General features: G+C 39.9%; 1 protein-coding gene across 7 annotated transcripts in view; it reads right to left on the reverse strand.

The window, feature by feature from the left end:
* Window positions 1–23,282, reverse strand: part of ccdc88ab (coiled-coil domain containing 88Ab) — a 68,448-nt gene that overhangs the window by 37,832 nt on the left and 7,334 nt on the right. For all 7 annotated transcript variants that reach the window (XR_003986902.1, XM_030441546.1, XM_030441544.1 and 4 more), the window contains exons 3-4: window positions 18,129–18,237; window positions 2,524–2,593 (exon numbers count right to left, since the gene is read on the reverse strand). Coding sequence is in view for 6 of the 7 variants with exons in the window: in XM_030441546.1 (XP_030297406.1) it covers window positions 2,524–2,593; window positions 18,129–18,237 (179 nt within the window). In the remaining variant the exon portion in view is untranslated. The remainder of the gene's footprint in view (window positions 1–2,523; window positions 2,594–18,128; window positions 18,238–23,282) is intronic.

The raw sequence follows: 23,282 nt of genomic DNA on the forward strand, positions 1-23,282 counted from the left end.
TGTTCCGGTCCAAAGTCCCAGTCCTTATGGTGTAAACACCAACACTCTTCGGGTGCTTCAAGATACTAGTCTAGAACACTAAATACATGGCTAACTGAGCTAACTAGCTGACGGAAGCTACAGTTAGCTGATAATCTTTAGATACACTGACCCTTATATATTGTGTTTTTGAGTATGACTTCAACAGCTGGCCAATTTTTAAATATTGCACCTTTAAAACTTCTGAGTGGCAGCAGCAATCTCGCTGTTGCTCCGGCACGAGGCTGCATGTTGGATGCTCGCCTGGCAAGATTGTCAGAGATGTTCTGAATTTTGATAGGAAACGGTTTTGTCAGCTGGATGAGATTGACAAAGCGATTGTGGGAACAAACGGTAACTACACTACCCCCATCCTCTCCTCTAACATTTTTTAAGAAAGAGACTTGAGTTTTGAGAAGATTAGACCAGATCACTCCTGAAAATTCTCAGGCTTTAAGACAGACTAAACAAAGAGGTACTGTGTGTTTTGACATGTGCATACTCACTAAACACTACTTGCATGCACAAGGGAGTGTGTGTCCGAAAATCTCACTGTGCGTGCATACGCAAGGCAAACTGGTGCAGGGGGTACTACAGTCCATTCCCACTGTTCACTGTTTTGAAGACACCCTTCCCCCATCCACCAACTAAACACACACATGTGCATGCACTCACACACATGCAGAGTCGTCCCCTGCCCCCTAATGAGAGCATAATAAAAGCCACATGGCCAATGACTTTCAGCTGGCAGCCACTGAGCCACAGAGCCAGACTCCACAGCCACCGCTGGCCTGACTGACTGAATGATTATCTGACAAGCTAGAGGGTAAAGGCCAAAGGAAACCCTGAGGAATGCAGTCTAATGTCTTCTGCCTGCTCTGGTCCACTAGCCCTGAGCTGCCCTTCACTCTTGTCTGCGATGGATCGTATGGATAGTATTCACTTAATATTCACTTTGGCCATATGTAAGGCCATGTGTAAAGCTGTAAAGCCAGATGATGTTCAGCCACTGTACATACAGTAGATCTTTAGAAATGTATTTCTGTGAAATTAGATGTGACAAATTCAAGCAGTAGACATTATTTTGGGAGTTCATGAAAGGATCCCTCTTGGCTTCAGACCACAGTGACAAGACAAGGTTATTATTGGAAGCAGCACTGAAAGGAATTAATAAAACGCAAAAAAAAAAAAAAAAAAAAAGCTGGGCTATGACATGCTGCAGATGGTCTTTATTACAAGGAGTTAAAAAATATGTAGAATAAACAATTAAAAACATTTTAATTCTGCAGTAAACTGAAAACGGAAGAATTTTAAGAAGAACGCAGGTTGTTTGTCTTTAGTCTTAAAGGATAAAAAGTTGTTTTTCTACTGATTACTGTTACTTTGGCAGGCAGAGGAAGATCTTTTGAATCCCTAAAGGTAAAATAACAACCAAGTCATTCTGGCATGAAAGAAAAAACACAATGGTACACCAATGTGTGTGTACTCGCTGCAGCATTTTTGTTGGTTTATTTACCCTTAATGCCTGTGGGGGTGCAGGAAAATTAAAGAGGTAAGCGTGACCATAGGAAAGTGATGAAAACCCCAAAATAACAGCAATGGCCATTGTTAAATTGTGATAAAAGAAGCTGAGGGAGGACAGGGATTATGAAGCCATTTCATCTGCTCAAATAGGTAAAAGATATCCTTTGACCGACTCTGCTGGCTGAGTTGAGCCTGAAAACAATTCACTTTAAAGAGGTGATGATTACATTTGTAGAAATGTACAATGTATCTTTAATTTCCATAGCCAGCACACCGTGTATCTCAAATCATGCCATGCTATTAGTTATCTCATCTCCTCTGTGGCTTCATCAAGGTCACATTGGAATATCAAGTAGCACTTGGGGCTGCAGAGGTCAAGGTGCTCAAAAATGTTTTCATGACATCAAACACTTCACACTGCACTACTGTTGCTTCTTGAGGGCTGCTCAGACATATCAGATAGCATGGCTCGGTTCAGAAGGTCAAAGCTTTGCTGCAAAACGGTTCATTTAATTTAACACCCTAGGTAAAAGAAGTGCACAGACTAAGCCTTCATTAAGCCATGGCAGGGATGTTTTACATTATTGTTTACTTTTAACTGTTTTTGTAAAGGACATATGTGTAGCTATTAAGCACTGACAATAGTGTTCTATTCATGACTGAATAGCAGTGACATTAAACAAAGAAATGGCTTGAAAATGAAATCTACAGTCAGACAGAAAGTCACTGGAAACATCAAAGCAACAGATAATTAATACAGGCCTATTGCTGGATTCTAATTAAGTGACAAAAGAACTGCAAGATTGCTCATGTCCTGCTCATGAACTGTATGAATACTGAATGCCCCTGTGAGTTAACGTCTTAGAGCAGGAATGAATTATTATTTGTTTTGCTTGTGTTTAGTGGCCAGGAGCTCTCAAATTCACAGTAGTGGTCAAAGCATTAGTCTGTATAATTATTGTTAAGTGCAGTGAAACTTACCAGACAGAGGATTCCGGCCCAGCACCAGCACGTTTGGCAAAGGCATCATCACCAGCTGCTGCAGAGTCTCCTGTTACGCAAAGAAACAAAACCACATTTCATTAGAATTACGGATATTTACAATGAAGAGATTTATGACTCTAATAAAGTAAAAAATAACTTTGTTTAATTGTTCCAATATGTTCTTCAGTGTTGGATTTTGTGAATAGCAGTATATTTGGTCAATATAGCAAATATTGTCACTGTTTCTACTAAATTCCATTAGTATTGGTCCAAATTAAAGTGCACTTCGAAAATGTTTAGCCTTCCACATTAAAAACTTCACCAACATACACAAGTCATCCAGGGTATCATATGTGTCTGGTATAAGTGCCCTATGACAGCAGCTGGACTTGCTTAAGTTCCTTAAAGACAAGAAACACAAGCAACTCTAGTTGCCTTTATATAGCACTTAGATATTCCATATATGTACTTCACCTAAGAGAGTAGAGGTTTTCAGTGCACATCCTCATTTGAAAGAGCATTTGGCATTACAGTAAGATTTTAACAAAATAACAATTGTGAAAGGTTGCAGTTATTAGATAGTAATGATATCCCTTATCAAAAAAAGTGATAGTAGTGGGCCTGAAGTATAAATTTAATAGTGTGACAGTGTTGAAGTGTAGACTTTTGTGTGTGTGTGTCTGTCACTTGCATCATCTCTTGACAGACAGACAGTGGTATTTATTTGAGTTAAATTGTAAGTGTAGGTTTTGTGCCACAGGGCCTTCTCCATTCACATGTCAATCATCAAAACCAAAATGAAACCACGAGCTGCAGTTTACAAAACTTGAACAGATACATGCACCGATGTGCACATGTGTACACACACATATACAGACACATGGCAGGTAAAGGATGGGCAGAGTTTAATTGGTGTTGTGATGTTTTGGTTAAAGTCAAATTATTATATTATGATCACTAAAAAAGAACACAAAAAAGCTACAAGCAACAACAAATAACTTAGTCATGTTTTCACGTCATTATATAGTCTAACCATTGCCCTGACTAACAGGATGTCAAATCTGTTCACTTAAAAACAACCAAGATAGCCATTTCCTATGGTTGATGCATTATAAATCGTACATGGAGGCTATGACTCATGCACCGCCTGCCAAAATATTTTCATAGTCTCAACCTTTAGAGCAGTATAAACCTCAGTCCAAACTGCAGATGTATTTGAAAAGAAGACTGGTTTCTTTAAGCAGAAAGGACATGAAGATTAGCTACCTTGAATATTTCATCACTACCCAAAGGAAAAGAACAGGTTGAACTCATCTGAACCGATGGTTCAACTTATCTATGCAAGTTTCTGCTGATGTCATGACAAAGAGTCTTATGGGTTTTGGAGAAGCCCCCTACCTCCCGCCGCAACCATCTGCCCTATACATATTGCATTACCTCATCGTGGAGGTAAGGGGAGGGGGGCAGGAAATCTGACATCCATTGCTGGTTTTGATGGGTTAAAAATAGAGGCACATCTGTGCTGCATTCAAGAATTCTCAAAAATAATAGACCAGCTAAGGTGACTGGGGGCTTTTGACTTCAAAACTATAGCCATTAATGTCAAGGGAAAAGGGAGGACACTGCACTTTCTAAGAGTCCTTACATAGACTTATCTACAAGCAACATATGATCCGTATCATTAATCTGTAAAAAGATGCAGAGCTGTTGTCTTTCTTTGAGATTTAGCAACTCACTATGAATGAATAAGCCTCTATCTTCAACAGCACCAAAGCTGATAATCACTAGCGTATGGTCAATATTACCATATTCATGTGTACACACCAATGCAATTATCTGAAAATGTTTTCCAAGCATGTTTTTCTGATTCTTAACTGTTAGTTCGAACAAACTGTCTAATTTGCATTGTTTCATCCAAGGTTTTCTTCCACAACATGAATCAGATCCTCTGTTCTCCCATAAACTTGTGTTTGAACACAAAGTGCTTGTTGTTTGAAGAACCGACATGTGTCATTGTTCTGCGACATCAAGGGTAATTTATTCAGTACAGTTGCAAACACAACTTCAGCTGTATCGTCCTTATCAGAGCCTGCAGCAGAGGCTACTGACACCTGTGGCTGTATAAAGCTTTTGTTGCTTGTTTGATCCGACGCAGAGGCAGAAAAAACATTAGTTTACAGAGGAAGATTTGGCGAATGGGTTGCTGGATTCATTATGTGTCAGTTACATCTGGTTTCAAGCAGATAGTAGCACATAATGTAAATGAGACAAAAGTAGGACTGGGCAATATATGAATATTATACGGTTACAATGATATGAGAATCATCTCAGATTCTGGATATGGTTATGTTGTGATATAGCATAAATGTTATTTTTTCCTGGTTTTAAAAGCTGCATTACATTCAAGTGATGCAATTTTCTAACTTACCTGACTGTTTGACTACTTAAACTAATACTTGCCTTTACTTACTTCATTACTTCAGTCATAATATCCTCATTAATGACAATGATTTATCAAAAATGTCATAAATGTTAATATGTTATCCCTCCAATAATGTCTAAATATCAATATCGAGGCATCTGGTACAAAATAATCGTGATGTTTGATTTTGTCGCCCAGTCCTTATATTTATGAAGAGCATTTTGAGGATATTTAAAAATATCTAGATATATTGTGTATTGGGACACAGCACAACATTATTTTAAGGCCATATTGCTTAGCAACATTGTACAGTATTCTGCTGCTCAGGTTTTCTTTTCACTGTCCATTATGACACTCACTATGATACCAGCTTAATTATATTAGTGTATTTTCACATATACATTTTGTAGGTGCTGCCTAATGTGAAGAGAAGACCAAAGTCATGTTGAACAGACCCATGGATTAACCTCCAAGCACACTGAGCAACTTCTATGACCTGAGGTGAAGGTCAAAGTTTGGGTCACATTGACGGTCAGTCACAATCATTGGGTCAGGAGCATGGTGATAAGAGCACTGACCCCAACTGCTCCGTCTGTCTAACCCTCTGTTTGATCTGGTTTATGGGGCATACAGAGAGAGAGGTTATGTGATATGAGTATGTCCTCAATAAAATAGGCAGCCAAACCTGTCACCAGAAAATTAATGAGACTGTCAACTTTTCAGATATGCAATTAAGATCTTGTGTGCAGAGTGGAATACATTGCTCTTTAACATTGCTTTGCTGGTTGAACAGATACATCTGATTTAAACAAGAGCAAATATGGTAATGGAAAAAAGAACTCTGCTGACATATTAAGCTCAATATACTGTATGAAAACATTATATGGTGACCCTGATACCAATGATGACTAATACGAGGCAGTTCCAGTCATAAATGACCAACAGCCATAATGTCTGAAGACTGAGACAGATTGACTCAACAAGCGTCAGACAGAATAATCAGCGTTGCGCAGACAGCAGTCAGCGCACAGTTGGTGTCTCACAGAGAAGCATTTGGTGTGACAGCCAGTCCACCGTGCAGATCTCATGACAGCCGCTTTGGGCACAATAAGCCAAGATTTTAAAAGTGCAAAGAAACAAAATCTGCAACATCAAAGAAAACTATGCAGCCTGAATACACGATTACGACATTTTTAGGATGAGGTGTCTTTAATCTATTTCAGAGAGAAAAAGATTTCTCTGATAATACTTTAACTGGATATGTCAACACATTACTATGAACTGGTTAAAGAAATGCTTTTATTGTTATATTTGTTATACATATACGACGCACAGACTAAATTGAATGAAATATGCATATCATGGCTAACAGTGTAGATTCCTCTGCAAATATTTTTCGGGCTTGTGCAAATTGCAAATTGAGCTTTTAGCTTTGCAGAAAGTGATGAGTCACCACAGAGAGAACTCCAACTATCTAAAGTTTGGCAACAACACACAAACACACACTTTTCTCTCGTTCTATACAACCACCTGTCCCTCTTCTGACCATCAAATCACTCTCACACCTGTCTTCTTCAATGGCAGCATGTGTTTGCTGTGCAAGCACAACATGAGGCTGTGCTTTTCGTCAGTCAGTCAGTCAGTCATTTTCTCTTTTCATTCCACCCAAACACATGTCAAAAGAACTCAATAGATCATTATAGGTTCACACTGCTAGGGATTACAGTATCTTTTTTCTGAACAGAAGTACAGGGCAGAATGACAGTAAAGGCTTAAGCTCCAGTGCAGGTATCAGATACTTTTGGCACTCTGTTCCAACCCAAAATTGACTGATTTCCCCCTCTTTAAAGCTGAAAAGTGTAAGGAAATGATCTGCATTGTGCATAGTCATGAGCTTATAACACTATGCCTATTCAGCACCACTTTTCCTCCCTTTCCTTCCCTTCTCAAGGGTCCATTGAACTGCTTGTTACCGTGTTCGTCAGATGTCAGCTTGGAGATTTCTGAAAGGTCCTGGGACACCTTGAGTGTCTGATACACAATGCAGATTAAAAAGAGAGAGTGCACTACTGAGTCTTTCCTGCAGAACATGGCACTGCTTTATGTTTTCCATCCAATGTGCACATAGTGGTGTGCAGCGCAGGGTCTATATTTTACGCCATATGGAAACAAAACTCAAATCACTAGTTACAAAGTATAGGGTTTGATCCGCTGCAATATGGCCCTTCATTAACCTGGGCTGCCCATGCAGCAGAAAGATGAAAATGTGGGGGGGATTTTTTGTAGTTTTTTTTAATTGGTGCAACATGACCACAGAAAAATGAGAAAAAGAGCTGTGGTATTCATATTTGATGTAGGTAAAGAAAACATAATGCACTCGTCTGTACCAGACCAATAAATACTCCCAATGATGTGAGATGGGACAATCTGTAGTTGATACAACAGTCCTAAAATCTGCCAGATGACATGTTCTGCGTCATTTGGCAGACAAAATAGTGGGGGGCTCTGGGTGCAGGCAAAAAGGAGAGAAGAATTGTCCAGTTGCATATACTTCCAACATTGTAGTGATACAAAGCTGGTTGAAATTTGGAAAAGTTCCTGTTTAAGGATCTGATCAAAGGAAAGAGGTCAAAATAGGACCAATCTCAAGTACGAGCTGCAAACCAAGGCATGCAACTAATGTTTTCATATTGGATTGCAAACGGATGCACTGTTAATACAGCATCGCAAGTAGGTTGCTGTTGAAATACTGTATGTATAACATGTACTGTAATTTTGGAAGATGTGCGTAGTAACACGCTTTGAGGATTTGCTGCAGGCTAATAAAACTACAGTAAACCAACATGCCTCATGGATTAGCTAGCAAAGGCTTAGCTCTCATCTATAAAACATGATGGACACTGCAGGAGGGAGGCCAGCCAACACACTGATCATGTCATGGCAGTGTGTTACAAACACTGACAGGCATGCACGTGCACACACATACACTCCAACAGCTTTCAAACGGAAAGCTCTCTGTAGCTGTGACAGCAGAAATGTCCTTGGTTCAGCCACTATGTCACTCTCCAATGTTCTCTATCTAATCATACCAAGTGCACACATGGGGAGCGAGAAATGGTCATTTCAAGACAATAATTCACATAGAGAGGGAGTGGGTGTTGGAGAAAATTTGAGGTGTTGATGGAGACAAAAGGAAATATAGGGGAGTAGAGATGTAGCTTTGATTCCGTCACTTCTCACTCCAGGCACGCATGATTGAGCTGCCTCCTTCTCCTCCTCTTCTCAACCCCCCTCCCATCCCCATCCCCATCCCCCTATCCTGACTCCATATTGCTGTATTATTGATTCCAGCAGGACTCACAGCTCCTCAACACTGTCTAAATGCCTCTCTGGGATGGAAGATGAGCCAGACTGATAGAATGAGGTGTCCGTTAAAAGGGGAGCTGGTCAAACACAATGGAAATTACTCATTCAATATATTTTGCCTACAGTGTGCAGAGAGATCAGGTACTGGGCATATGCTTGACTCTCCCTCCCTCAACTCTTGGGACGTTTCTTCTGGAAAGTTAGGTTTTAACTGAGAATGCCAAAAATTAAGTAAAATATACAAAATAAATTGACTATTTTTTAAGAGATAATAATGGAGGCAGACATATAAAACCCAAATGATTCTGAGGCTCTGCATCCTGCTCTATTGTCTTAAGATAAACAAAGAATGAATGGACATCTGCTGACAATAGAAATGATATTCTGCTGAACTGCAAGTAGCCCATTAGCTGGTGCTTACACACTAACACCAACAGCAAATGCAATACATGGCACAGGTTAGTACATGTGTTCGTATGGTAGGTATGCATGTGAGTAAGATTGTGCTAAAATGTCAGGTTATGAGGTTATAAGGCTGCTGTGTTTCTGTCTCACAGGAACCTTGTCTGTTAAAATAGCCCTCCCAACACACACACACACACACACACACACACACACACACACACACACACACACACACACACACACAGACACACACACACACACACACACACACACACACACAGACACACACACACACACACACAGACACAGACACACACACACAAGTTCCGCTACCGGCACAGCTTTAACAGGGGACTAATTGTACCACCGCTATGTGTGTATATGTGAGTGTGTGTGCGCACAAATGCTGCCTGAACCCTGAAAGCCTGATTCACACCCATCCTGCAGACATGGGAGCGTTACCATAGAAACGAGGAGATGGGTTTATTCTCCCCATGCTTGCGAGTCTGAGACACATAGTACAGTACATGTACAAATGTACATGCGGACACACACACGCACACACACAAACACAGCCCTCTCCTGGGTATAGCCCTGCGGACTCCTGCTGTAAAATTGCAGAGATTATGAACTTGGAAAGGTTATTACCACCAACAAAAGGAAGGAGTATACTTCCTCTTTCTCTCACATCCAGCACACACACACACACACACAGTAACCACTTAACACCAGATCTCAGTACATCCCCATGAACTGAATCAATGCAATAAAAGCTTTCCCTGCTGTTCAGCACTGTAATAGACCCATACAAACACAAAAGGCTTTGCACACTGCAGTTCAAGAAGCAAAGCATCATCCCGCCGGTAACTTATAGGATGACTAAAGGCTTTCCTCAAACACTCTTTTCTCCATCTTACCCAGACTCAGTCTCTTTCCAGATCATTGATATTTTCCTGCTAGAAGACTAGTTCCTGTCTATGGATGCAAGCTAACGACAAGCAGTCAAACTAGGGTTTTATCAATGAGGGTAACACAAAATGTTTATAAAGCAGTGTTTCTAATCATTTGTACAAAGACGATAAAAATATATCTAAATCTCTTTGACTCCTCGAGTCATTTAATACTAACAGATCAAACTTGTGTACTCATTCATCTTTTTCCTTTGATTTAAATTTCTGTCAAGGAAGGCTTGCAGAGCAACAAAAGAGCTTTAACATAACATAACTAATAATGGAGAATAAGGAATGACTGTGTACAAGTTGTTCTACTAATCATGACAAAATCTCTGGTTATGTGTGAATTTCGTTAGGGAAAAAATAAGTGAAATAAAGCCAACATGCTTGTTGAACTACTATTAATTAGGTCTAACCAGACTAAAACTCAACAGTTGCTCTTGGCTCAGCAGTAAAATCCACTGAAAAGAGCAGCAGCCTGGGTCTAGTGTCCGCCAGATGGACAGATCATCTCTTACATGAAGAGGAGGAGAGAACAAGCCATTAGTGCCCCGTTTCTTTTGTTCTCCACTGTTATCTATCAGCTAGAGTGTTTTTACAACTGAGCCCTGAGGCTAAACGAGTGGATGAGCTGTTCCTGCTGCTTGTCTCAAAGGTGGAGGCAGGTGGGCTGGGGAGGCCTGACCCCTCCATCCTCCCACCCAGTCACCCCCCAGGGCTCTGCTTTACACTGCCTTGAAAAGTTTACACGATCACACACACGACATTCTATGCAATTCAAACCAATGCAATTATTGCTCTGTTGCGTCATCCAAAAGAAGTTTGATGGTTTATGGTTTGCTAAACAGCCGCATAGCACCAAAGTCTTGAATAAATGGGACTTGCTACAAACTGGTGTTTGAATGATACAATAAAAAGTGGTTGTTTTAATCACTGGGCCCCTTTTTCATATGTTATCCACATTTTGTATAATAGAAAGGTGCAGCTACTTAATCAATACGGTAATGTCTTAAATATAGGACTGGGTGATATGGCCTTAAAATAATAGCGCAATATTTTTTTCAGCTAAATCACGAAACACAATATATATCTTGGATGCAGTAGGGCCTCTCTCTATTTCTCTGCAAAGTAAGAATGATTGACAGTGGATGGGAGGGTAAGCGCAAGGGCAGATTGTCCACAAGTTAATCGATTGTGAATGCCACCATTCTTTGAGACGGATTAAAAAATAAAACTATAAAATACTAAAATGGGTCACCATATATACTATCACAATTAATATCACGATAACTTTGATCACATACCTTGATATTGATGATGCAATAATATTGTGGGGGTGGCTACATATTTTTACAAAATATCAACACAATGAGATTTTTGATAAATAACCATCAATAATATCTTTATAATAGCAGAGTAGGTAAGGTAAATACTAGAATAAGTAGAACAGTCTAGTAAGTTCAGAAAATTACATCACTTTACTGTAATGCAGCCTTTATAACTTGGAAAAGACAATACTTATGTCATGTCTCTATATAACAATATCCAAAATATCAGGTCATATATAATCTTATAGTCGTACTGACTTCAAGTTTTGAATTTTAAGGCCGGATTTTGCTTATTATTTTCAATCACAGAGCTGACTCCTGCAGACACAACCCACATGCTCTAGTTCAGTGATGCAAAACAAGAACCAAGCTTCTAGCTTCCCCTTAACACAGTAACTCTGCCAGCGCCTAAAAATAGCTCCCTCTTAACATATGGGAACCTACTCTACATCATAGCTGCCACAAATTCCCCTTCACTTGTACTCTAGCTCACTAGGCACATGCACCAACACCATAAGTAAGTGCTTGCAGAAATATATGCCACTGTGTTATTTTGGTAAGCCAATGCTCAGTTCCCACTCGAGGCTGTGATTATATGATGCGATTGGTGAGTGGTTCTGGGTGTAAACGGGAGCACTACTCAAGATGGAGGCCTTGAAGGTACAAGAATACCCTGGAGCTCGTGTACAAATATGTCTCAGAGTGAGTGAGTGTTTGTTATAGTGAGCGGCTAACTAGAAAGCCAACAGCGATAAATGACACTTGGATGACATTTGTTAAAATATTTCCATTCTTTTGTTCATGATCGGAAACAGAAGAACAACTGACTGTGTATAAAAACATATCAATGATTGTCAATTTAGCTTTGACTTTAATCAATCTCTTTTATCTGGGTGAATCAAACTCGTAAACTAGTTCAAATTCAGATATTAACTTTAGCTATACCACACACAATGCTACCAAACATAATATTTACAAGTTACAACTACCAAAAAACCAAGCCCTGGAATTGTTTTAGGAACAGAACAAAAATGTTAAAGTTTTATTTTATTGCCTGAGCCAGCCAGATCAATCTAATTCAAATCTGAATTGAATTATATTCCCTTACTCCATTAAGCAATGTCTGACTGCTCATTCTTCAGTGATTCCTTAAAAACCTAGCTAGTTAACTAGCTGCTACATCATCAACAGGATATTCAGACGTGTGTGTAGCATGTGAGTCTACATGAAAACACACAATTAGCCTGCAGCTATGAGCACATGCCCTAATAAACTGATTTGTGCATGACTGTAGCTGAAAGGAGGAAGACAAGGAGTCAGTGGGGAATTCCAGACATAAAAAGTGAAGATATAGAAAACATATTTGTATACAGTTCCAGTTGAGGGTAATAAAAATAGAATGGGACATTATTTCTCCATTTTTGATGACGTCAAAAACAAAAACAATCTCCAACAACAACATAGCAACAGTATGTCACAGTAGATTGTCCATGTATGCATGTAAATTAAGTCTAGAGTGTGTCTATATAACTTCACTCGTGCCCAGAAACAGAGCATCATTGTGAGGCTTCAGGTCAACAGGGTAAAAAGCAGGTATGCTATGCTCCAAACCAGGTGTAGCAGACACAGTCAACTCATGAGTAATCTGAGTCCTTCTTCATCTTAAGAAATACTTAACTGGGAAGAGCATTTGCAGATGAAACACAATTTTTCAGAATAAAAAAAGCATGTTTCTACCAGTAAGTATAATCAGCAATGGTGGAAAAGACAAGATAGAGAGACAGCTATATCGTGTCCAAGGTTTAACTTTTAACTTTAATGCTTATTCAGGTTGCATGTATGCAGAGAGGACTGGATTCCAAATCCAAGTATTGACTGCTTATTGAATCAGTCCAAATATGGGAAAAAGAGGAAACATTCTTCCTTAAAAAATGTGTCCTGAAAGGACCTTCAAATTCATTGTGCCTAGTAGTATCAACATATTCTCAAGCTTGTCTCAACAAAGCCTACAGCTGATAGCAAGAGACACCTAAAGAAGGCCTGATAACCTGACCTACATTACCTAACTGTGCACAGCTTTGGGGCCAGACCCACACGGCATGAATGGTGGCCTCTGTTACCCTTTAAAACAGTCCAAACAGAGCTCCCAGCCTTTACGCCACACCCCAAACCAAAGCAGTGGCAAAGGAGGACAGAAGTGCTTTATTTCCAAAAGTAACGTCGAAACCTTTTTAGGATGGGAGCAAAGAAAAATGCTTCTTTTAACCACATCAGCCTGCAATCAAACACCATTAAAAAATATCATCCACAGATTTGACTAAGGCACCAATTTCTATAACTTGGGGAAAAAGGGTATCACCCCCACCCCCATCAGTTTTGACACTGAATGGCCCCAGATGGTCTCCGAGCCTGATTTTCATAAACCTGGATGAAGGGATTCACTTAACAGGCTTTGAGAAAAGACAGTAAAAGCACAAAGAATTTTGTTCAGCTGGCTGGGGCTCCATATTACGCTCAGCTTAAGAATGCCAAACCAAGGCCACTAAATTAAAAAGAGGCCCAGCGTATATTTGGACTGACCGCCAGAGAGACGAAACCTAGAGTGGACTATGCAGTGCAGAAATGATCGAGCAACCGGAAAACTTAATATCCCACTCAGAAATGTGATAATTGCTAGCATGAACATTTTCCCTCACTAACCTTTAGAAAATACAACAATCATCTGGTTTGCTTCAAAGCAACATTCAATATGTTGCAAATATACAGTACATTCATAAAGACCAGCACACACATGCTTACAACTGTTCAGCCATGATCTGTTCCCCAGATTCTGAAATCAAAGTCTGAAGCCTGTCTAGACATTGACCTCCTCCTACACAATTCACTGTACAAGAACTATCATACACACACAAACATGAACACTCACACAAACTCTTTATATATGCAAGCTTAGCCCAAGAGAGCTCATGCTATGAAATGAAAACCATTAGGATTGAAATTCTTGTCTTGTGCCAATTTACATTTCACAAGTTCCTTGCCAAATCAATCTCTACACATTTCCCATGTGGAAAATGACACACACACACATACACACACGCTGCTAGGATTATATATTGTACAAAAGTGAAGGGGCAGGGAGAGGGAGAGGACAAGTAGTGATGGTAAGGGATGGGGGAGGAATAAGGTCCAACTGCCTGCCTCTGATGGTTCAGAAAGGTTAATGAATTAGCCATCTATCCACACCAAAGGCTCCTTTGGCAAGTCAGCAAGTTCAGACACTGGATGAAATATAGAGATTTTATAGGAGAGACAATCAGTGGACACCAGATTTCAGCCCATGTTTATGCTGCTCCTTAGGTTTTTCCTTTTATACTTCAATGAAGAAACCATACTGAGCATCTGTTCATGGTAAAGTGATATCCTAGCCTAGAGACCAGTTTCTAACCAATTCTATCAGACCTAAGATTACTGGGAAATTTAATTAAAAGACTCTTAAGTGAGGTCAATTTATCGAATCACAGGAGGCAACTAACCGTACAAAGCTTCTTCTTACTCAAAGCCTTCTTTCAAAGTGCTGAGCAGTACAGTAAATTGAAAACCTGCCAAATCCATTAGCCTATGACCTGAACGGTTCTGTCTTCATCCATTTTGCTGTGGAAATCTGATACCGGGAAGCGGCTAAAAAAACCACAGGGAAAGGAGACCCCCACAAAACCATATATCAAATGTTCCACTTCTTTTCCCTCTTACTGACTATAGAGCTAAACCTGTTTGTGAGTGGGAACAGTGTGATCCATAAGAAAGCAGTTAGGCATTGATACATTGTTTGCTGTTTTGGCTCTGTACTCGAGCACAACTGATTTGTACTGAAACAATGACATATTTTAAAGAGCCAGCCAAAATTATGGGTGTTTAAGATGTCCATTTTGTGTAAACAAAGCAGGACATGTATCCTTTTTTTTTTTTAAACAATGCCCTTTCCAATTTTTAAACAGCACAGAAGAAAAAGGACATGGGCTCAATGCCTAGAGCTGACAGTCATACTTTAATCCAATCCAGTGAGCAATAGCCTCATGTAAACAAAGCAACTATTTTACTTTCCAAGAACCACACTATGATACAGTTTGGCTTCTTGTCTATAATACACACCCATATGGCCACATAAACAGCCACTGAAAATCACTCAGTGAGTTGTTCATGTCCCTGAAAGGCCATCAAGAGGGCAGCCGGGCGCACAGCAAGACAGCAGGGAACTATGGGGGATTTTAACATGTAGGTGGTCTCTGTGAGGCAGAGCCTGCAGACACAAGTGGCCGAACAATAGTATGACCAGGAGGTCAACAAAGCGATGCAGCGACTAATAGAGAAGTTTAACACCATAGAGGAACAAGAGTTTCATTGTTGGGTCACAATGTCCTAATAAAAAGGTGCAACAGACATTTTCTGCAAGACAAACAATGCAGCTCTTGTAAAGTTAAAATCTCCAAAACAACACAGGTTTATCGACAGTGTGTTTGACAATGTCTTAACAGCATCATCGTGTTGATCCAATATTAACTCATCCTGCTCAAGTGCTGCTGACAAAATAGGTAAAAAAAGTAGTGTTACAAAAACATGCTGGATCCACAATAGCATTTGTACATATAAGCACATGTCCAATCGCTGACCCAGTCAGCCAGATGCCCCCAGTTAATGTCCTTAACCTTTCGCGTCATCTCATCATCCACCGACTCTGCCAGCCACTACTTAACCCCAGCGACCAGTGACCCAACCATTGACTCTAAGACAGATAACTCTGCTAGCAATTTGAGGCAGCCTAGCGGAGCTTTTGTCGGCTTATAACGTCAAAGTTTGCACAATGGGCTGATTGTTTAAATAAGATGACCGGGGAGAGATTAACAGGATGTTAAGAACTAAGACAAAGCAGACATACAAAATAATTAACAAATCAGTACAATCTATCGAGACAAAATTAAAGATGGAACTTAGACACAGAGACAGCAGATTCATGAACAAAGTAAAACAGGTATCTTAAGAAACATTCAGTCTCATTCCAGCACCATCAAGTTCCAGAGATAATAATTTATCCAGTTGAAAGTGGGCCTTTAAATGTAATGTTTCTTTGTTTTATGCTTTGTTATTCGGATAATACCAAATCACGTAATAAGTAAATGCCTTCATACAGCCTTTGCACAGCCACAGCCCCTGAGGATATGGGTCATAGTCCTAAGTCTGAAGTGTGGGAAATCTTTGTCTCTGTCAGCACGACTGCTTGGCCATGATAACATTCCTAAACTCACTGTACTGTTGCAACAGCATGCTGGGTCTCGCTCAATTCCTGGTTATCATAATCACAGTGGAGACACACTGTTGCAGCAATGAAGTGAATCATATTCTCTCTGGATTGTTTAAATTTGCAAAGCTCAGGTCTTTCACAACTGGCATTACAGCAACACACAGTTAAGAGCTAACATTATGCATTCAAGCTGTGTGACAACAGACTGAAAAGAAAGAAAAGGGAAATATTATTATCACAATCCTGTTTGTTTTGATTTGTGTTTAAATCACATATGAACAGAAGCTCACACTTTCACATTCATACATTTAAAAATGTCCCGCCTGGAAGTGTCCTGAGGTCATCCAGTTTTGTCACCATAAACACGGTTGATGTCACGCTTACAAATGTTGAAATGCTCTGTCCCTGATAAAAAATGTCCAGTGCGTTCACCACTTACAAATGCCAAAATACAGACTTTAATTGTGGTCAGCAGCTTGGCAGCAAACCCTCCATCTCCAAAGTGTATTCAGATGTATTTATGGAGTGTTTAAAATAAGAAGTTGTGTGCTCTGCTAAACAGAAAACATACACATTTTCACATGGCCATTAAGAGCGAGATGGATAATAGATTAGGATTATATTGACTATTTGGCATTTGGCCACAGATAGGAGCTGAAAACCCTTGTCCAAGTTGTTTGACACAGGCAAACCAACCATTAAGCGTGCTATAAGAGCATATTGCAAACTTAATGGTCACAACATGGTCCAGCATGCTTGTGCACAAATGTAGTATGAGCCCAATATTTTTCTGATTAATTCAATATAAATACAGATTTCCCAACAGCATAAACAGCTTTCCACTTGTGATCAGCTCATCAAAAGTGCTTTGAAGCGCTGTGTGTGACAAGTGTGGGGCTCATTTTTTTCATATCTTGTTATCAAGAGTCCATCTTTCATCTTGCCTCTATCTCTCCCTCCCCCACACTTCCTTCTCCACTTTTAGCCAATTAGAGTAATAGAAGGGTTCCATCAATTCCTTTTGGTCAAAACTATGATTAACTGTGGTGATCACATGGTTAGGGGCCGGATGTGCAGATACCACATATAGCAGTAAACACAAACTGAACACGAGATAACGCTTCACTACACTTGACATGGTGAGCTTCAATTACCTTCACATACTGAATAAAGCTTCAAGGTCTGTCTCGCAAGTTTTTTTGTGAGTTGTTTTTTTTGTAATTTTGGTCTCTTTCTGGGAGATGCTGCAGATAATCTTTTAGATAAAAAGAGAAAAGTAAATGAACTGAGTGATTCAGACTAAGCAGGGGAAGCAGATCAGTGGCTTCATGTGTTTCACATTCCCCATGTCTCTGTATATTTATGGGGCCCTCTCTGCTTCTGATGTGGTATCATGAACCTCATCCAGATGTCAGTCACACATACACATCTGCAAACATATCTCTGTTTATACTGCCATGTCTTCATGTGGCATGTGCTTGTGTGGACACAGCCATTCTGTGTGAATGCGAGTGAGAGCTGTGTTGTCTTATTCTATGATTTCAGTGTAACCTAGAGGGTAGAAACCCACAGTTTGCGTGAAGACAACATCTTATGTACAGGCATAAGATAACATGGGAACAGATTGTTACATCTAGAGCTGAGACTCAACTCTAATCATACATGAATGTGACACATATCAATAGACTACTGTTAGATAGCTGCAAAGAATGGCTCTCAACCTTCACCTCAACATGGACAAAGGGGGAAAAACAGTTTTTACTATTGACCAAGCAAAAAGGGGAACAAGAGATATCTGACTGTGCAGCTTGTTCAGCAGAAATAAATCTCACCTGATAGTAGGATTTAATCTGCCTGATGAGAATAGAAAGGTTCTGGATGCGCAGTGTGGAGTCATTGTTTACTTTTTTGTTGGTCCTCTGCACCGTGGCCTTAGGATTTCTGTGGGAAAAAATAGCATACCGTTATGAAATCATTAATGTAATTTGGAGATCTAGACAAACACAGTTTAAAAATCATGTTTCTAAACATCTGTCTTTTGCTTGTTTGAAATATCTTCACTCAGTTTGACACCATGTTGCTCTATGTGATGAAACGGGTGACTGTTTGGCTAAATACATTAGCAGTACAGTGACAATGGAACCTTGTTTAAGCAGGGTCAGTGTCATAACCATGTTAAAGAAACCAGAGACACAGTAAAAGACAGAGCCAAATAGAAGTCACGCTACTTAAATCTGATGTTTCCAGACATTGTTGTCTCCAGGTTTCAAATCCAGCTCTTCTGTGAGTTAAATCCAATTCATAAATATTTGTGAAGCATTTAAATTTCAAGGCAACACTGTCAAGAGATCCTCCGTGGACTGTACTTCTCACTACTGAAAAGGATTTAATTAGTATGTAAACATTCATCTGAGGTTAAATATAAGGTGGTGTATTTCAGCAATTCTTTGACCTCCAACTATGACCCCTATTAATTTCATTTTATCCGTCTGAATCAAAGAGTGGAATTATCTTCTCTGTTCTTGCAGAACTGAGAGCCTGTGTGTTTATCTGACTGTTTGTTGCCTGAGGGACATTAAAAGGAGCACGCACGACCACTGATGTTATCACGGGTGTCAACATGTTTTAGTGAGCCTCGTACACAATCCACAGATTCACACAGCACCACCTCCCCTGCCACTGTCATCAAAAACAATCTTAACTGATATTTGCATATCTATGGACATAACAAGAATACCAAACCTCATTTATCTCAAAACTCTTTAAATCAGATTTACAGACAGGATTAATAGTTGATTATGTAAAAAGAGTTTCCTTACAAATTGTGTCTGTCTCTTTGGAATTCTTGACATGCCAACAATCCAAGCATTTCTCAGCCAATTACTTTCCCACTTTTAACAAATGAGGACTTCTTAACTGCTACCTTTGACAGCATGAGTAGTATTGATTATGAAGATTGAAATCTTGTTGAAATGGCTAGTATACTTATAAATTAACAAACTACGATTATGCAAGACCTTAATGTGATATCTACAGATCCCCTGAGGGAACTTGCTATATTCTAGATTCCCCACTTTCCACAACAGAGGTGGTGACAAAGCAGGAACCCGACAGACGATATGGCTTCACCAAGTAACAGAGATACACTTTGAAAGAATAGACAATTGCTGTGTCATACTTTCCTGGCTTTAAATATATGTGTGAGAAAGTGGGATTTAGCTTTTACACTGCTCTGCCATAAATTCTACTTTGTCTTCAAAGAAGAGCAGTCTCATTTCTTATCCAGTCTCGATCACAAACTTTAAACTTGGCCTATTCTGTAGCTGAAACACTGGATTATCTCCAGTGTTGATCATAAGCAAGGGGGAAAGGCATACTGTGCTTCAGTACCCCCAGGAGTAGTAGTCTCCCAGTAGACCCCCTAATAAATGTTCTCATATACACACAAGATTACACTATTAAAGACCTGTTCCTCTAATGAGTTGAGGTAAATAAATAAAACATAATAATACATTACCCATATTGCAATTTAGCCTCTAAGTAACATTGCTGAGGGTATTTTATCTGATTACATGCAACGTCCTCTGCAGCCCCAAAAGGCCCACATATGCAGTAGTGCACCCCAAGACTGTGAACACCCTATAATGTGCAGACCTGGTGGAGTTTCCCTTTAATAATGGAAAGATTATACAATCAAACATCAAGACAATTGTCACTAGGGTTGAGCGATATGGCCTTAAAATAATATTGCAATATTTTAAGGATATATCACAGTACACGATGATTTCTGTAATGGCCTTTTAATACAGGAAAAGACAACACTTGTGCCATTTCACAATATACAATTTCCAAAACTCAAGATCATAGTCTCAAATCGTACTAATGATATAATATTGTTATATTGCCCGACCTCTTTGTATGCATCCATTTCAATAAATTTTACAGAGCTGAAACAGCACATGTATTTCATGGTTCTAGCATTAAAATGTATTTTAACGTATGTGTTAAAATAATTAGTCACATTATATGTTTTGGGACACTGTGTGAAGCATGTTTTGACAATATCATCCTCCATCTACCAAGTGTCCCGCCCAAGAGGAAAAAGTAGTAAAATAACACCCACACAGCCTAAAAAAAATAAGTAAATAGTTCAGGATACATTTGCTGTGGGATTGTCTGGGAAAACAACACTTCTCATGTACTTGAGATTTCCAAAGCCTTACATCAACAGTGTTAGAGAGCAGCTCTGTTTTTCATGATACGCACTTCAGACTTCAAAGCATGAACATCACATGACCTATATATGGGGGTCAACATGCCTGGAGTAGGGGGGAGGAGGAGAGTCCTGGCTGCTTGTGAATGTATGCATGCATGCAGTGAGCAGCACATGTCTAGTCATGCATGTGTCTGCATCTGTGCTCTTGAGCTGAATAGTAGAGCCACGTTTGTTTCTGTGTCCTGACATAATAAAGACAACAAATATTTTTTTGTTGTTGATATTATTGTTCTGTTTGAGAGATGAGATCAAAGGTGAAGGATTATTTATCCTCTTAAAGGACATTCAGCCTGGTAAATGCTTGCAGTCACAGATCCTGGTTGAATGGCATCTTCTTAATCACTAGATCATGCGTGTGCTGTACGGTTTCTCTGTTAAATACAAAAAATAAACCACAGGAACGTACCTCGTACCCAGGAATATAAATAACCCAAGTTTTAATTTACATGTTGGTGATAAAAAAAATAAAAATCACGCAATCAGCATCTACTGGAAATGTTTATTCTTCTTAATGTGCTAACTAAAAGATAATATTTTAATAAATGACATTATTAATAGGGCTGAGTGCTGTCTCTTAAATCACCTGGCTGCAGTTTGGATGTGTTAATTAGTCTTCTGTTCCATCTCTGCCCTGTAATACACACCCACCCACCCACACACACAATCATGCTAATCAGAAAGACACAGGGTTCTTTATAACACTGGTCTAAATGAACATTCATGTGACCCACACACACACACACACACACACACACACACACACACACACACACACACACACACACACACACACACACACACACACACACACACACACACACACACACACAGCCCCTTTTGAGGTCCATAGTAGGGGGTCTATTTAACCCGTTAATTAAAAAGCACAGAGGAGGCTGTAATCCTGTCAGGGCGAGGAGGGTGTTGGGGTGAAAGAGGTGCATGAGAGCGAGAGAAAGAGAACTACACCAAGGAAAGGGTCCACACATTCCATCACTGTCAGAGCCGGCCAAGAACATGGCGGCCACAACAACAGCACCACGACAGCGCCACACAATCCACCCCTCGTTTCTTTGGCTCCGTCTCGGATGCCACACAGACAAGCACGCGTCAGGACCACCGCCGCTGTGGATCAGCAGGCGATGAATAAAGCGACTTAGAACGGCAACAGGGGTCAAATATCCTACTTATTGCCTCCCTCCTTATTCCTGCTGATACAGTAAACCTAAGACTTTGAATAGACAAATAGATTAGGGATAGACAAGCAAGGCAGACAGCTAGTGAGCCAGACAGCCAGTCAATAAGCCGGTCCGTCGGTGCTGTCGATAGATACTGCAGCCTTATGTAGAGCCTGAGGCCACTGGGCTTTCTCCTCTCATCTCCTGGCTTTGATTGGCTGGATAGTTAGGGAGTAGTGTTAACCTATATATGACAGGCTACATTACGGTCAGCATGGGCAGCCAGGCGCACACACACGCACACGCACACACACACACACACACACACACACACACAAAGTAGGCTAAATGCAGACACACAAAGGGAAAATACAGACTACATTTGGCCACGTGTTGGGCATAGAGCTTATGAGTTGTACTGTCCAAACACAGCGGGGGAGTGTGTGTGATTGTGCCCCTGTCTGTGATAGATACACACATACATATACACACACAGCCAAACTGCTGCAGACACAGGGATGTGAGGGATGAGAACTTACTAGCAGCCTTGCTAAGTTCAGTAGTTCAGTTTAGGATAAGTCAGCTGCTGTAATGCTGGGTTCAGACTACAAAATCTTTTATCTGTTAAGATGATCACTGTGTCAGATTACCATCATGTTTATCAAGTCACATATCTTGTCATCTGAAGTAGGTGCTAGGGACTGACTTCCCAGATTAAGAAAGAAGAAAAAACAATGGCACCTGAAGAGGTGTGTGTGATACTGGCTGTCTTCGGTTCAGAAAAACCAAAAAAATGTCCCTAACCCTTCTGTTTCATAGCTACCCCTTGCAGCACTAACGACACGGGAGAGTGCTCTGTGCTTGTGTTGTCTAGCCTCGGAAAAAATAATTAGGCTGATAGTCATGTAGTCAGAACCCAGCAGAAAAATCACACTACAAACTAAAACAGGCTGATACCAACAAAAGTAGTCATCCACTCAGAAAACGGAAGGAAAGTCGCCATTAGGATTATCAATATTACAACATTTTAAACACAACAAACCCAAGAATTAAGTTTACATTTTGTTTGTTTGGTAAGGTTCCTATTGGTAACCAGGCCAAATAAGACTGAGGACATTAATTAACATGAAAGAACACATTTTTAGATTTTGTGTAGAATTTGACAGAATACCATAACAATATCGCCATGTCATTCCCCAAACACATCAATTGGTGAGCTTTATGGTGCACGCACTGAAGGGTAAATCAGGAGTAACAAATAATGTGGCTCTGTAAATCAAGTTACGAATAATCAAAGAACAACCTCAATATAAGCAAGTTAACTTTGTGTGTTTCTAGAACAGCTGCAGTAGCCGAAATTCTAGCCCTAATCTTGTTAAAATTAAATCTTGTTATACTGGAGTGCAAGTTAACACACTGACCGTCTTTCTCAGTGGAAGCTTCTAATGACATTAAGCACAAGCAGGCAAGTTGACCTGTACAAATGCAATTCATCTCAAGCAAGTTTAGAAGCCACCATCATTCTACTTTAAATT

This window comes from Sparus aurata, chromosome 15 (genome assembly GCF_900880675.1).
Source record: "Sparus aurata chromosome 15, fSpaAur1.1, whole genome shotgun sequence".
In the NCBI taxonomy this organism is placed as follows: Eukaryota; Metazoa; Chordata; class Actinopteri; order Spariformes; family Sparidae; genus Sparus; species Sparus aurata.